Source organism: Grampus griseus (assembly GCF_964374135.1).
Source record: "Grampus griseus genome assembly, chromosome: 18".
NCBI classification, from domain to species: Eukaryota; Metazoa; Chordata; class Mammalia; order Artiodactyla; family Delphinidae; genus Grampus; species Grampus griseus.
This window is the reverse complement of record NC_139012.1, coordinates 14,218,232-14,234,579: the sequence shown is the minus strand read 5'-3', so window position 1 is coordinate 14,234,579 and position 16,348 is coordinate 14,218,232. Positions and strand designations below refer to the sequence as shown.

At 34.9% G+C, this 16,348-nt stretch overlaps 1 protein-coding gene across 1 annotated transcript in view; it reads right to left on the bottom strand.

The window, feature by feature from the left end:
* UGGT2 (UDP-glucose glycoprotein glucosyltransferase 2) overlaps positions 1-16,348 on the bottom strand; it is a gene marked incomplete at its 5' end in the record, with an annotated part of 164,055 nt that overhangs the window by 54,146 nt on the left and 93,561 nt on the right. Inside the window, 4 exons of the mRNA XM_082675541.1 lie at positions 638-733; positions 2,510-2,634; positions 7,775-7,906; positions 11,260-11,466. Coding sequence (XP_082531667.1) covers positions 638-733; positions 2,510-2,634; positions 7,775-7,906; positions 11,260-11,466 — 560 coding nt within the window. The remainder of the gene's footprint in view (positions 1-637; positions 734-2,509; positions 2,635-7,774; positions 7,907-11,259; positions 11,467-16,348) is intronic.

The window sequence follows — 16,348 nt, the reverse complement described above, 5'->3', positions numbered from 1 at the left end:
AGTGTTCCATGAATAAGTTACCCAACTGTTGAGTTTACCAAAAATGAACTTTTCTTTTGTTTTCTTTTAGCCACACCACATCTCATAATCGTCGATATGCTGACGCACACTGAAAATCTCACTCCTCCACCCCAAAAGGTTCAGTATTCTCTAAATTTACTTGACTACAGTTTTTCCCTCAGAAGATATCTGTCAACATTTCAGAGTAATGTTCCATGAAACACAGTTTGGGATATTCTGTTGTACATGTCTACACTTTATTAAGCAGAATTCTTCAGTAACTGAGCCTTTTATACATTGAGAATATAAAGATATTATTATTTATAAAGATTATACTGCAAAAATTCCAAATGATCTTGAATGTGGAAGAAAGATGAGAATAAGACAAATCATACTAGATTTAACTTACTTGAAACTTCATATCCTATATATATATCTGTGTGTATATATATATATATGTCATTTATTTGCTAGAATATAATTAACTAAAATTTCTTTTCCCTATCTTGTCAAATACATTTATTCTCTAACAACTTTTAATTCTACTTTAACTTTTGCTGTATTGTGAATACATATGGTAACCATAATTCAGTATAGGATGCAGTGTCAGGAGAAAAACAGCACTAATACATCTTACCTGTGATTCTCCTCAAGAAATGTGACATCATGCCGAGATGCATGTTTAGGTAAAGAGGAAAGAAGGGCATCGATTTTCATAACAAGGTCACTCAGGCTGGAGAAACAAGATAAATGAGTTTTGGGGGGGAAAGAAAGGTCCATATTTTATGTCACAATTAATGTCTCAAGAAAGGGGAATTTAATGTAAAATATCTCCAATAGACAAACTGTATATACATGACCTTTCTTCCAAACTTGTATAATTTGTCAAAGTAAAATGACTGCTGCTTTTAAAGTCATCCTATTTTTTCTTATCATTGATATGATATTTAAACACATAAGTGTTCCTAATAGTGTCTATAAGAATATGGAGAATCATTTAATTCAAGTCAATATTTGCTGAGTGCTGGTTATATATCCAAGCACTGGGACCCATGTAGGAAAGAAAGAAGAGCAGGAAGAACAAAAATTAAATGATAGAATAACTACTTTCAAAGAACTTTTAATATAGTTGAGAAGCCCAGATTTCTTTGGTTTCAAATTCATTTGAAAACTAAAATTGTACAAAATAAGTACCTGGATTAAATATAACCAAATTTAAAAATCCATAATAGAGAAAATGTATATGTTCAATGATATGCTGGAACAGAAAATGTTAGCTGAACTTTAAGAAATGTCCCCCTCCACCAAAAAAGAAAGAAAGAAAGAGAGAAAAGATAGGCATCTCCATTTTATAAACAAAGAAATTTAGAGTCAGAGTGGTTGAGAACCTTGTCAGTACTGTCAGCATCTCTCTACTATAACATGTTTTGCTGGACTACAGGTCCTGTACACTGTATATTATTTTAATTTGTAATACCTACCATATCTTTCACAGAGCATTACATTTAATGGCCACTTAATAAACATAAAATAAATGGGTTAATCCAAACCATAATCTACTCGTAAACTTTCTTAAGGTATTTATTTATTGGCCACACACTCTCTAATACATAAAATTGTAGGCACGTTGGAGGAAGAGCAAACATGAATTAAAACAATCATATGAAAAGATACTCAACTTTACTAGAAGTCAAGGAAGTGCAAATTAAAACAAGATGCAATTTCACATCCATCAGATAGGAAAAATTAACAGGTTGCGTAACACCAAGTATTGGTGACGACTTGGGGAAACGAACACTTACACATTTCTGGTGGCAGTGTTAATTGTTGCAACTCCTTTGAAGGACAGAATTTAGCAACATCTGGTAAAGCCGAAGGTACATCTATCCTACAGCCCAATAACAACACTCGTCTACTCTAGAGAAACTCACACATTGTACAAGGACACATGTAAACCAGGTTCATGATAGCATTCACATAATAGTAAAAAACTAAAGCCAAGTTAACTGTACTTCAGTAATGGAGTATATAAATGAACTGCAGTATATTCACAAAATGAAATACTAAAAAGAAACTGAAATGAATAAGCTCGCTCTAAATACATGAACATGGATAAAGCTCTTATGGAGGCAGACTGCAAAAGGAGCCTATGTATAATAGCATATCTCTAAAAAAGTCAAGACTTTAACACAAACACTAATAATAGATATTTACATATGAAGCAAAAGTATAAGCACATATATGGGAATCATGCACACAACATTTGAGAAAATGGTTACCTCTTAGGGAGGGAGGAGAACGGGACAATCAAGACAAAACAAAATATTAACATCTACAGTTTGGTAGTGGTAAGCAAATGGTTATCATCTGCTGTTTTTTTATATTCTCTACATGTCTTTTATTATATCTTCTGTGTGTATTTGAAACATTTTCTAATCTTAAAAAGAAAAAATCGGATACAAAATACCAAACTCTAAAATGAATTGCTCTTACAATTTTAAATACTTACTTCTTTGAGTTGACTTCTGTATTTTCAACAATGTCTTCAATTTTCTCTACTAAATTAGTCAATGTTATCTTTTCCAACAAGTAAAAATCTTCTGCACAGAAATCTTCATCTAAAGGTCCTAAGAACTTAAAAGCAGTTATATTATTGTATATCTTCTATAAGATACCAATTTGGGACAAGTATTTTCTTATCAAATAGATATTTCTTGAAGCAAATATTGATTAGAGATTAAACAGATGGTGGCTATTAATCCCACAATTTACTAAGTCCCCTGGGAAACAAGAGAAAACTATTTCCTCACTTTGATATTATAAATAACATTTGCATCAATACCGAAATCAATGTGGCAAAAAAATCAGCAAATTATTTCCATTTGAAAGTTTTACTTTGAGACATAATGCTTCCGAAAACCTAAAGCTTTTCATTCTAAAGTAAGTTTTCAAAGCAACTGTCTATATTCCATAAGTCTTTTAATTTCAGTATTTTCCTATTTAATCTGTAAATTGTAGTCTACACTATGCAGATATGAATTAATATATAAACAAGGCATAAAAGAGCAAAAACCAAGAAACAAATCCCATAATTACTTAATAATACCAACCAATCTTCATCTAACTGATGCTGTATAAACTGTCTGGAGCACAGCAAGGTCTTGTAGGTTAGCTTTAAACCAGTAACTACAGAGCGGGGAAGCTGTAAAATTCCCAGATACCTGAACTTCTCAGGATGGCTATCCCACCACAACCACCCCAACTCTGCTACCGTTATCATTTTCTGGAAAAGCTAATACGTGCATCATCATAAAATTATTAACATAAGCCTGATGTAGAAGGTGAGCCCTGACATAGTCTTATGCACTAAACAATTAGACTTAATGACAAACAACTAGAAAACATGTCAACCAGAATGAAATGGTTGCAGTGGATTTTTTTAAATTAATTAATTAATTAATTTTTGGCTGTGTTGGGTCTTCGTAGCTGCACGCGGGCTTTCTCTAGCTGCAGCGAGCGGGGGCTGGCTATTCTTCATTGCGGTCTTTAGGCGCGCGGGCTTCAGTAGCTGTAGCATGCGGGCTCAGTAGTTGTGGCTTGCAGGCTCTAGAGCGCAGGCTCAGTAGCTGTGGCGCACGGGCTTAGTTGCTCTGCAGCATGTGGGATCTTCCCGGACCAGGGCTTGAACCCATGTCCCTGCATTGGCAGGCGGATTCTTAACCACTGGGCCACCAGGGAAGCCCTGCAGTGCATTTTCTTACTTCCCCTTCATATGCTTCTGCAATTAATATTTTCTAAAAATTAATGAAGTATAGTTCTTGAATCTTTTCTCATTTGCTCACATCAAAGGCGATATTCGTTGGAATGTTGGCATCCAGCTAAATAAATACCATGTTCACTTTAAACATAAAACCTGGGCTCTTAGAAGTACAAAAAATGGGCACTGTAATACTAAAAGTACACATATAAACATTTCATTTCCGTAAGATTTGCTATCATTTTTAAGGTAACTTTCAAAGCACTTTTAATGCTGTATTTTTTTGACTGTGAATAGGAGAGGCCTGGAAAAGAGCTGAATTTTATCTATACCACTTCTAGTGACTTGAGTAGTTCTGTTAATAACTTAGAATAAGGAACTAAAATCTCAAATAATTTTCCTAAGGGATGAGCAAGATTGGGTATCTTTACTGATTAAATTCACCAGAAAACCGGCTCTATTGCACCTATGTAAGTTCAGTGTCAAACAGCTATAGCAGAAACTTGGTTCTTCTGTGTCTTAGTTCTTCTACTTAAAGATGAATATGATGTTTGTGGAATAAAGCAACTTAAATAGTATAAAATCACATAATGGCCAAATTGGGAAATGGAACATTAAATTTGAAAATCACGTAATAGTACAATAAAACCTATCTGGAGCTTAAATCTTTACAACGTTTTGGAAATGTGATTTTTCAGTTATACAGAATAACTGCTATAACAGAAATGCATTACCTCACTTGACAGATCATTACAATTTTAGAAAACTCTGTTAGAATGTTCTTCCACATACTGAGCTAAAAATCTCTCCCCCCTCGTGGAAGTTGGATCAACTGGGCTTGATTCTATACTGACTCTCAATGAATACAATGCAAATCAAATCTATAAATGTACCCATATTTCCCATGATAGCCTTCAAATATTTAAAGAGAAAACAGAAGTTAATATTTGCTGAAAATGTACTCTGTGTCTGGGGCTGTTCTATGTGTTTTATGTGTAAAAGTATATTTAATCTCTCTGGCAACTTTAAAACAGACTATTACCTTTTCCATTGTGCAAATGAGGAAACCAAGTCTTGCAAACGTTATACAATTAATGGTGCAACCATTAATTGAATCCAGCTTCGCCTAGCTAAAACAAAAAGGCCTTGTTTCCCTTCTCTCTGCCACACCATGTCTTTCATCAATTTGTAAATATGTAACATGATAAAAATAAATATAATTATAGCAATAGCATTTTTAGGGTTTTGTTTAATCTCAAAATATATAGATTTTTAATTCTTTAGCATGGCAGTAAGAAAGTATGAGATCATCATTACACCCCAGTTTGATCATTTATAAACAATTTTAACTTTGAATATGTTTCAATTCTAACGTAAATATTTGGACAGGTTCAAAATGAAGATTGATTCTAAAATGTCAGAATTATTTTAATCATTAAACTATCTGGTTCAGAATTATAACTATCTGTTACAATTGCTATGATTATTGTGTTTCATAGCATTGCTCTGAGACACAGTATAATATTACATTATAGTTCATAAACCATAGTACTTATTTTCAAATATATCATACTTTTGTATTCAAACCACAGTCTTACAAATAAAAGGATAATCAAAATTACAATTTTCCATTAGTCGACACAAAAAGTCAATGTCATCTGACTTAATATCTATCTCTAGCCCCAACCTCTCCCCGAATTTAACTCATACGTTCAGCTGTCAACTCAACCAGTCTACTCAGAGGTCCAGAACTGAACACTGAACTCTTAATACGTCCAGAACTGAATTCTCTATCTGCCCTTTCCACTCCTTCTGAACAAGCCCACTCCTCCTGCAGTCTTCCTTTCCCTAAAACAGCGGCAGCTCAATTCTGCTAGTCACGTAGTTCTCTTACATCCCACTGTAAGTCTGTCAGCAATTCCTGGTCATCCTCCAAAATACACCTCACGTCTACTTCTCCCTACTTCCACTAGAGCCATTCTGGTCCAGGCCACCATCACATCTCACTTGGACTACTGTAATAGCTCCTAACTGGTTTCCTAACACCTACAGTCTATCCTTGATGTAACAGCCACTAGCGATCCAAATGAAACGTCAGTTCATGTCAATCCCCCGCCCAGGACCATTGGCTTCTCAACTCATTCAGAGTAAAACCCTACCTGACCTGGCCTCCAGGTACCTCTCTCCTGTTCTCTTCATATCTGCTGTTCCTAGAACACACAGATGTGAGCTCATCTCAGGACCTTTGTACTCACTGTTCCCTCTACCTAGAACGTTCCCCTTCCAGATATGCAACATGGCTCGCTCCCTCACCTCCTTTGGTTCTCTATCCAAATAACACTTTATCAGTAAGGACACTATTTTTTTTTTGGTCCCTGCTCACCGAAGTGTAAACACCACAGAAACATGTTTGTTCAGTACTATACTCTCAGATTCTAGAAGAATGGTTGGTTCATGGCAGATGCAAAATTACATCTAAATGCTTTCATCAATTTCAAGGGCAGTGAGAAGAAAACAGTTCTAAGAGAAATAAGTTGAACATAACTATATTTGTTCTCACTAATATTGATAACAATATCTGAATTATATTAAACAATGACAAAAGAAAACATAGGGTAGCTTTTCCGTAATGTATCAACATAACCAAAAGGCAACGTAACAGATACAGCAGGCTGTAATTTTTTTCTTTTTATCTCTTAAAATGCCTGACAGAGCCGAAGGTAGCCATATACTTTAAAACTGTTCTAAAAAGTTAGATTTCTTCCCAAAGCAACTGTTGAAAAAAAAAGCAATGCCATTTTTGGGCTTTCACATAGCTCATTACCAAAATTCACTAATATTTTATATTACTGTAATAATAAATGGCAACGGTTGTCACCAATTGTAAAACAGCACTGTACACAGACGAACCCGTGTCTAACTATTTTTAGGAGCTAACACAATTAGCTCAAGAACAGTTACACTGAAGCGGAAATATGTGATTTGTGGATGCTTGTGGATATGAGTCCTTCACTATTCTCCAATTTCTATTATTTATAGATGCAGATAAGAAGGAATAAATAAGCATAACTTTAAGGGAATGATGACACAGGAATGAAGCACGCAGGTGAATAGAGCTCATAAAAATGTAGAAAACAGAGAAGACACTACAGCTTTGAAGAGGATTTAGGGATACGTAATTTGATGCTTCAAGCAGAGATAATGTCAAACACACTGCATTAGCTGATTTCTAAATATACCTAAGCACCAGATTCAATTTTTAAAAACTTAAACCATTCCTGAGAAAGAAAACCAGACTATCATACTAAAAAATATTAATAAGCAGCTATCATCCACTAATTTTGTATGTACCTATTAAAACTCCCTAATTAATCATATACACGTTTATGATATACTAAGAGAAAAAAGTATGATATAAAATTATATATATATAATAGCATCACAATTATGTATTTAAAAAGACAGACATGGCTATGTAGAGTAGAAAAAAGGGTTAGATGGTAAAACAATAAACTATTAATCATAAATTTTATTAGGATGGTGGGAGTAAGAGTGATTTTTACTATAGATTTTAAAAGATGATATTAATAAATACTACTTTATAGTTCAAAACTTGCAGTATTGTTATTTAACATAATCAATTGTAGAAAAAAGCTACAAGAAGAAAAAGATGTCAGAATGTACTTTTCACACCTACTTACAACAGTGCTCAATCACAATGTTGTAATGCATACAAAATTGTTCTAATATTTATATTATAAAAGCTATCCCCCAAAAACATCCTTAGCTGCATCCGATGTTATCACCAATGGGAGGGAGGGGTGAAGAAACAGGTACTGTGCCACGAACTGGATATCTCAGTGGCCATTTTATTTACGCTGAGACCTGTCTGGCGTGTCTAGCACATGAGCACCGTCCTCTGTGTGTGTTGCATCAGGTGTGTTGTGACAGAAAACGCTTGACACCCCCGTATCACAGTGTCACTGAGAAAAGTGAGCAATTGCTTTTTTTACTTACTTTCCCATTGCTGACAACGCCTATTTCTCCAGGACGCAATTTAAGTACATCTTGACAGAATAACTGGTGAGTTCGAAAAATATTCACTCCAATGGTATTATATTTTTTCTCAAAGGCATTTTTATCCATTCCCTAAGGTATAAGTTAAGAATGATAAAACCAGTAAGAGAACAGTAAATACATTAAATAATTTTTTAAACATAGCCTACTTTAATATATTAGTATAAAATTTTAAATTATATTAACTTGTGATTTTAAAAAGTACTATTTTGTTCTGAAACCACATTTAAAAAAAGAATCCTTCTTTGGCAAGGCAATTACAATATCTGTAAATCCTGTTACAAGTAGATACAGTTTGCTACTCATTCTTTGAGAATTTTGGGTGGATTACTGATTAGTAAAATGCTAGGAAACATCAATTTAAATAAAATTTAACATTAAACAATGAAATACAATGTTTATTAAATTCTGAATTCAGTACCTCCATTTTGGTGTGTTCAATTAAAAAAATTATTGTTTAAAATAGAAATACCCTGCTCATTCCATTATACCAATCCCATGAAACCAACTTAGTAACAGTGCATTTAAACTCTGAAATACAAAAGTAATCTTTGCCATCTCAGTGTGTATCAAACTTAAATATGCATACAAATCACCTGGGTGTAGATCCAGGGAGGGCCTTACATTCTGACTTTCTATCACGTTCCTGGTACTCCTGCAAGGTCAGAAATGTTCCCCTGCGCTGTCCAACACACAGCCACAGATGGGTACTGAGCACTTGAAATGTGGTTAGTATGACTGAGAAACTGAGTTTAAATTTAATTTAATTTAAGTTTAAAATAGCCACATGAAGTTAGTGGCTGCAGTATCAGACAGTGTAGCTCTAGATCTTTATTTCCAAAACCTCTGTCTCAGTCAACCCCTCTCTGACCACAATCTGCTGACCTTCTCTAGCTCATTCATCCCAGTGTCACCAGACCAACCATTACTCAACCCTTTAGTCCACTGACCCTACCACTTATTTACTGTCCATCACACTTTCCATATTATCATTTTCCTCCTAACCAAGTTATACCCCTGATCCCTTTACTATAACAGAAACATTCCATGCTCACCTCCCCTGGATGCTTCCCCTCAGTTATTCACCTGGCAAAACCTCAACCCTGGTTAAACACATCTCTGCTTACTCTGCAACTGGATCCAAACAGCTTTAGGACAGCTGGAGAAAAGCATGCAGCCAACATTGATCTCACTTTCAATTTATGGTCATCAACCTCAAGTGGGCCCTCAGAAATCTTACTATAATGTTTTTAATTCACTTTCTCACTCGCAGAATACTAGAAAAATATTTGACATTTTCTCCTCTACCCTCGAACCTCTAAGAGCACCTACTCCTATTCTAATACTTAGCTAATGACTTGACCTTCTTTTGAGGACAAAATCAATCAGAAGTAAAGTACTCATCTTGCTACCACCAAAAAATCTACCCCATTCTTCAGCCAATACTTACAGCTTGTGCACTGGGTCCCAGCACCTCTTAGCTACGCAAGAGCTATCCTCCCACTTTGCTCTGCTCCGTTTCATCTTTTTTTCATTTTCTGGATGGACTGTTTTCATCAGCATACCAAAAATAAGTGAAATCCTTCCATGACCTCAAGCCCTGTTCTAGCTACAGAATATTTCTCTGTTCCCCACATAGGAAAATTTCTTTAAAAAGCTACCTATACTTGCTGTCTCTGTTTCCTGATTTCCTATTCTCTCTTGAATCCAGTTCACATTTATAGCTATCACTTCTCTGAAACTTCTTATCAAAGCCACCAATGACCACCTTAACAAATAAAATGGTTCATTATGAAGCCTAATTTCAAGAAATATGGCATAGTTTATCATGCCCTCCTTGAAATACTTCCTCCAGGTGGCTTCTAGGATATCACACTCTCCTGGTTATCTTCCTAACCCAGTGGCTGTTCCATTTGTCCCCTCTACTGGATCATCCTTTTCTTGCGTTCCTCTACATGTTGGAAGGTTCCAGGGCTCTTTTTCAGTCCCTCTGTTCTCCAACCCCTGCCCCACTCACTTCCAAGGTATTTCATCCAGTTTCTTAGCTTTAAATTATATATAATGTTGATGACTCTCAAAACAAAACAAAACATTATACCCTCCATTGATTCCCACACTTATTTACTAAACTGTCAACTCAACATCTCCACTTGAATGTCCAACAGGCATCTCCAACTTAACACACACAAAACTTAACTCTTGATCCCCTATGTATCCCAATCTTCTCTTCATCAAGACTTCCCCATCTCAAAAAAAAGACACCACAATTCTAGCTGTTCAAGACAAAATCCTTGAGTATTACTTTCACATGTCACATACAATTGGCAGCTCTTCAAGCTGACTACAGTCGTAACAGATATTACGTATATACCATCTCACCATGTCCACCACCAATATCTACTCCAAGACACCATTATTTCTTACCTGGATTGTTGCAATAGCATTCTAATTGTTCATCCTATTTCCACTCTTGTTTACCTACTATCAAATCTTCACATGCCACCCAGAGTCATCTTTTTCAAGATGATTTATCTCACAAGATTCCTCAATGACTTTCCATTATACTCAGAAAAAAATTCAATTCCTTACTATGCCTATGAGTGCTTGAAATATCTGGGATTATGTCTGTGAACTCATTTCCTACTAGTCTCCCCATCACTCTACTTTGGTCATGATGACCTTCTGCCTATACCCCAAACCTGGCAAGACTGTCTCTGTGTCAGGCCTTTAGACCTGCTGCGTTCTGAACCTGGTATATTCTTCTCTGTAAGAAAGTCTGTAGACTTTCCACGGCTTGACTTCTCATTTCATTCAGAGCTCTGCTCAGACATCAGCTCTTTAGAGATGACTTCCCTTGACCACTCCAGCTAAAAGGGCATCCCTCAAACTGTTTACTTTCTTATATTTCTTTATATCTTTCCAATACCACTTACCTGGTCTTTCCCATTACAATGTAAGCTCCATAAGAACTGGGACTCTATCTGCCTTGTTCATAAGTATTATCTCCATTGTCTGGTAGACAATCAATAAATATTTTTTGAATGGATTAATGAATCTTTCTTCCAGAGGATCAGCTTCTGTCTTTAGAATCTTCCCTGTACTGGACCCCTTGAGTGAAATAACTGAGGATTATTCACATAATCCTTTAACTCCTAATGCTTCACATAAGTACGTATCCTAACTAGAATGCCTTTAACTTTAAGGATCATGAAGTAGTAGCTGAAATATATGAAATTTGATTTGTTAAGTGCCTCTATGCAAAGCTGTATCATGTAACATGCATCTTTTCCCACTGTAAAGGAAAGTTTATTATCCCGTTTGATTATGCTTAATGATTTTTTAACATGATATCTCTAAGCACACTGACTTATACTTTTGAAATATGCAAGATACTTATTTATTATTTCAAACAAATAGCTACTGACCTCAGTAAGGAATGTTTTAATTTTATCTCCAGAGTAAATAGCTGTAGCAGTTTCTTCCTCTGCCAGTTTCCTGAGAAAGTTTCTCAAAAAGCTGTTTTTCAGTGTAAGAAAAGCTGCCAGAATTCCTCTGGAAATAGCTGTGTTATCTTCATCTATTTTTGATGTAGGATTATAAATAACTCCCAACCGACCATGAACACTTACTTCCTGCAAAACACATTTATAGGTGAAAAATATCAGTATCTTACCTATCCTTTTACAACTGAACTTTCTTCTTTCCAATTAAGTTTGCTCGCTTTACCATACAACATCTTTCACTGTCTTCCTGTTGAATGTATTGAATGCGGTATACCACTGAAATAGTCTAAAAACAATCATTTTATTAACTAATTCTCTCCTCTTTGCATCATGATTCTTTTGGCCTCTTTTTGGATGTGTGTGTGTAAACTAACACACATAAAAATGCACAAAATAAAACTGTAGAGCTCAGTGAATTAACCCACAAAATATCGCCCAGGTCAAGAAATAGGGCACTGCCAGCAACCCAGACATCTTTCATATCCCCTGCCAATTACTTCACCTTCCCACTTTCCTAAAGACAACCACTATCTTGTCATTCATAGTAATAACATTCTTGCTTTTCTTTATATTTTACCACCAATGTTTTCATCGTTAAACATTTAATCTACTTTGAACGTCATATGAATGTAATCATACACTATATATTCTTTTGTACTCTTTTTCCATTCCACATGATAGTGAGATTCACCAACACTGTTTGGAGTAGCTATAGTTACTTTTTTTTGGTACCATACAGAATTCCATATGAATATACTCTCCTTTATCCATTCTACTGATGCTAGACCTTTGAATTTTTTTCACTTTGGCACTCTACAAACACAATATACATATCTTCAACTTTAGGAGATGTTAAAAAGAGTTTTTCAGGATAGTTAGACTAATTTTTACTCCCACCAGCAACATATGAAAGTCCCACTACCCCAGAGCCTCATAAACATTTTGTATTGTCAGAGTGTTAAATTTAAATCATTCTGGTGGATGTGTAAAGATATCTCATTAGGTTTATTTTGCTTTTTCTCATCACTAATGATATTAAACATTCTTTAACATGTTCATTGGCCTCTTTTCTGATTTGTCTGTTGAATCTTTTGCCAGTATTTCATTGGAGATAATTGCCTTTTATGTACTGAGTTATGAGGGTTTCATTTCTAAGACTTGAGTGCTTTTTTGGTTACCCGTATGCAGATAACTTCTGCTAGTCTGTGGCTTGACCTTTTATTCTCTTGCTGGTGTGTTCTGACAAAAAACAGTCCCTAATTTCAATGTAGTTGAATTTACTGGTAATCTTCTTCATTGCTACTGGGTTTTGTGTTCTGTTTTACAAATCTTTCTCTTCTCTCAAGTCCTAAAGATAACCTTTGTTACCTTTGAGAACCTTTATTATTTTGCTTTCTATGTTTAGATCTCTATCCATTTGGAATTGATTTCTGAGTGTGATGTGAAAAGGAGGAAGTTTAAGAGACCACCCTTACTGCTCTTTAAGGTCAACTCTATCATAAAGCACGTGTAGTATATACATGGGTCTGTTTCTGGATTCTCTAGTCTTCTTTCACTGCTCTATTTTTCTATCCAAATTGTTTTCAGTTGTATAGCTTTATGAAAGATCTTGATACCCAGCGGAGCAATTATCCTACCTTCCTCTTCTTGAAGAGTAACTTAGTTATTCTTGGTCCTTTGAATCTCTATATAAATTTGAGAATCAGCTTGACAATTTCCATAAAACACGCTCAGATTCATATTGGAATTGCACCTAACTCATACATCAATTTGGGGAGAACATCTTTAAAATACTGACTCTTTCAATTCATGATTATGGTATATCTCTCCATTCATGTAAGACTTCTGAATTTTCTCTCAATATTTTATTGTGTAAATGTCTTAAACATATTATGTTACATTTATTCCTAGCATTTGATATTTTTGATACTATTATAAGTGATTTTTTATTTAAAATGCATTTCTTATTTGTTGTAATGCTTAGACTTAATTCTGGTATACTGACCTGTTGGGCACCAACCTAGTTAAACTAAAAAATGAATTCTAATAACTTTTTGTGGATTTATATGTATTTTCTGTAAAAACAATTTGGAAAAAAGACAATTTTAATTTTTCCTTTTTGATTTTTATAATGCTTATTCCTTTATTCACTTGTTTAGGATTTCTGCACCTATGTCCATGAGTAAGAGTGGCCTACAGTTTTCCATTCTTATATAATGCCCTTTTACGCATTTGGTTTTGAAGTAATGCTGACCTTGTACAATGAGTTGAAATGTATTGCTTATTTTTCTATTCTCTGGAAAAAAATTTGTGTTAGATTGATGCTTGGTACAGTTTACTAGTATGGTCGTATAAGTCTGGGGTTTTCTCTTTTGAATATCTTAAATTACAGATTTAATTCCTTTGATAACTAAAACTCCTGCTTCCTACCTCTGTCATGTCCACAGAATCTTGAGCAGCATCCCCTCTTTCTATCAGAGCACTCATTGATTGGGGCTGCTTCTCCATATTTCCTGAGCAGTTTTACCATGTGTTTCTATCAATTCTATTAGTCTTTTCAAAGAACAAAATTTTGGCTTTGTGGACCTTAACTACTGTATGTCTTCTATTTCATTACTTTTTGTTCTTATCTTTATCTTCCTTTTCCTTTACTTTCTTCGATAGAAGTTTAAGTTGCTGTTTTTAAATTTTAAGATTTGTGCTTAGATGACTGATTTTTCAACCTTTCTCTTTTTCAGATATAACATAGTTTTAGTTGTATCTGTCAAGTTTTAATGTCATTCAAATCTTAATTCTTTCAAAAAATATTTTCAAATGTGCATTTTTGTATCAACAGGTTACACAGAAGCATTTCTTAATTTCCAAATGTACAGAGATGTTCTAGTTTTCTTTTGGTGATTGATTTCTAACTTAATTACACTGTGGTCAAAGAATATACAGTTGATCTTTCAACAACACAGGTTTGAGCAGCATGGGTCCACTTAAAAACAATTTTTTTTTCAGTAGTAAATACTACAATATTACATGATCTGTGGTTGGTTGAATCTGCAGATGTGGAACCTTGAATACGGAGGGCTGACTATAAGTTATAAGTGGATTTTTGACTGCTCAGAGGGTCAGTGGCCCTAACCCCTGCATTGTTCAAGGGTCAACTGTACTTTGCATAATTGAGAAGATATAACAATTGTGAATATTTATGCACCCAACATAGGAGCACCTCAATACATAAAGCAAATGCTAACAGCCATAAAAGGGCAAATTGTGAGTAACACAAAAATCGTGGGGGATTTTAACACTACACTTACACCAATGGATAGATCATCCAGACTGAAAATTAACAAGGAAACACAAGCCTTAAATGACACATTAGACCGGACAGACTTAATTCATATTTATAGGACATTCCACACGAAGCAGCAGAATACACTTTCTTCTCAAGTGCACAGGGAACATTCTCCAGGATAGATCATATTCTGGGTTACAAATCAAGCCTCAGTAAATTTAAGAAAATTGAAATCGTATCAAGCATCTTTTTGGACCACAACGCTATGAGATTAGAAATCAATTACAGAAAAAAAAACTGTGAAAAACACAAACACATGGAGGCTAAACAATATGCTACTAAATAACCAAGAGATTACTGAAGAAATCAAAGAGAAATAAAAAAAATACCTAGAAACAAGTGACAAGAAAACATGACGATCCAAAACCTATGGGATGCAGCAAAAGAAGTTCTAAGAGGGAAGTTTATAGCAATACAATCCTACCTCAAGGAACAAGAAAAAATCTCAAACAACCTAAACTGACACCTAAAGCAACTAGAAAGAACAAACAAAACCCAAAGTTAGTAGAAGGAAAGAAATCATAAAGATCAGAGTAGAAATAAATGAAATAGAAACAAAGAAAACAATAGCAAAGATCAATAAAACTAAAAGCTGGTTCTTTGAGAAGATAAACAAAACTGATAAACCTTCAGCCAGACTCATCAAGGAAAAAAGGGAGAGGACTCAAATGAATAAAATTAGAAATGAAAAAGGAGAGGTCACAATGGACACTGCAGAAATACAAAGGATCATGAGACTACTACAAGCAACTATATGGCAATAAAATGGACAATGTGGAAGAAATGGACAAATTCTTAGAAAGGTACAACCTTCTAGGACTGAACCAGGAAGAAATAGAAAATATAAACAGACCAATCACAAGGAATGAAATTGAAACTGTGATTAAAAATCTTCCAACAAACAAAAGTCCAGGACCAGATGGCTTCACAGGTGAATTCTATCAAACATTTAGAGATGAGCTAACACCTATCCTTCTCAAACTCTTCCAAAAAACTGCAGAGGGAGGAACACTCCCAAACTCATTCTACAAAGCCGCCTGATACCAAAACCAGACAAAGATATCCCAAAAAAGGAAAATTACAGGCCAATATCACTGATGAACATAGGTGCAAAAATCCTCAACGAAATACTAGCAAACAGAATCCAACAGCACATTAAAAGGGTCATACACCATGATCAAGTGGGGTTTATCCCAGGAATGCAAGGATTCTTCAATATACGCAAATCAATCAATGTGATACACCATATTAACAAACTGAAGGAGAAAAACCATACGATCATCTCAATGGATGCAGAAAAAGCTTTTGACAAAATTCAACACCCATTTATGATAAAAACCCTCCAGGAAGTAGGCATAGAGGGAACTTACCTCAACATAATAAAGGCCACATTTGACAAACCCACAGCCAATATCGTTCTCAATGGTGAAAACTTGAAACCGTTTCCACTAAGATCGGGAACCAGACAAAGTTGCCCACTCTCACCACTATTCAGCACAGTTTAGGAAGTTTTAGCCACAGCAATCAGAGAAGGAAAAGAAATAAAAGGAATCCAAATCAGAAAAGAAGAAGTAAAACTGTCACTGTTTGCAGATGACATGATACCATCCACAGAAAATCCTAGATACACCAGAAAACTACTAGAGCTAATAAATGAATTTAGTAAAG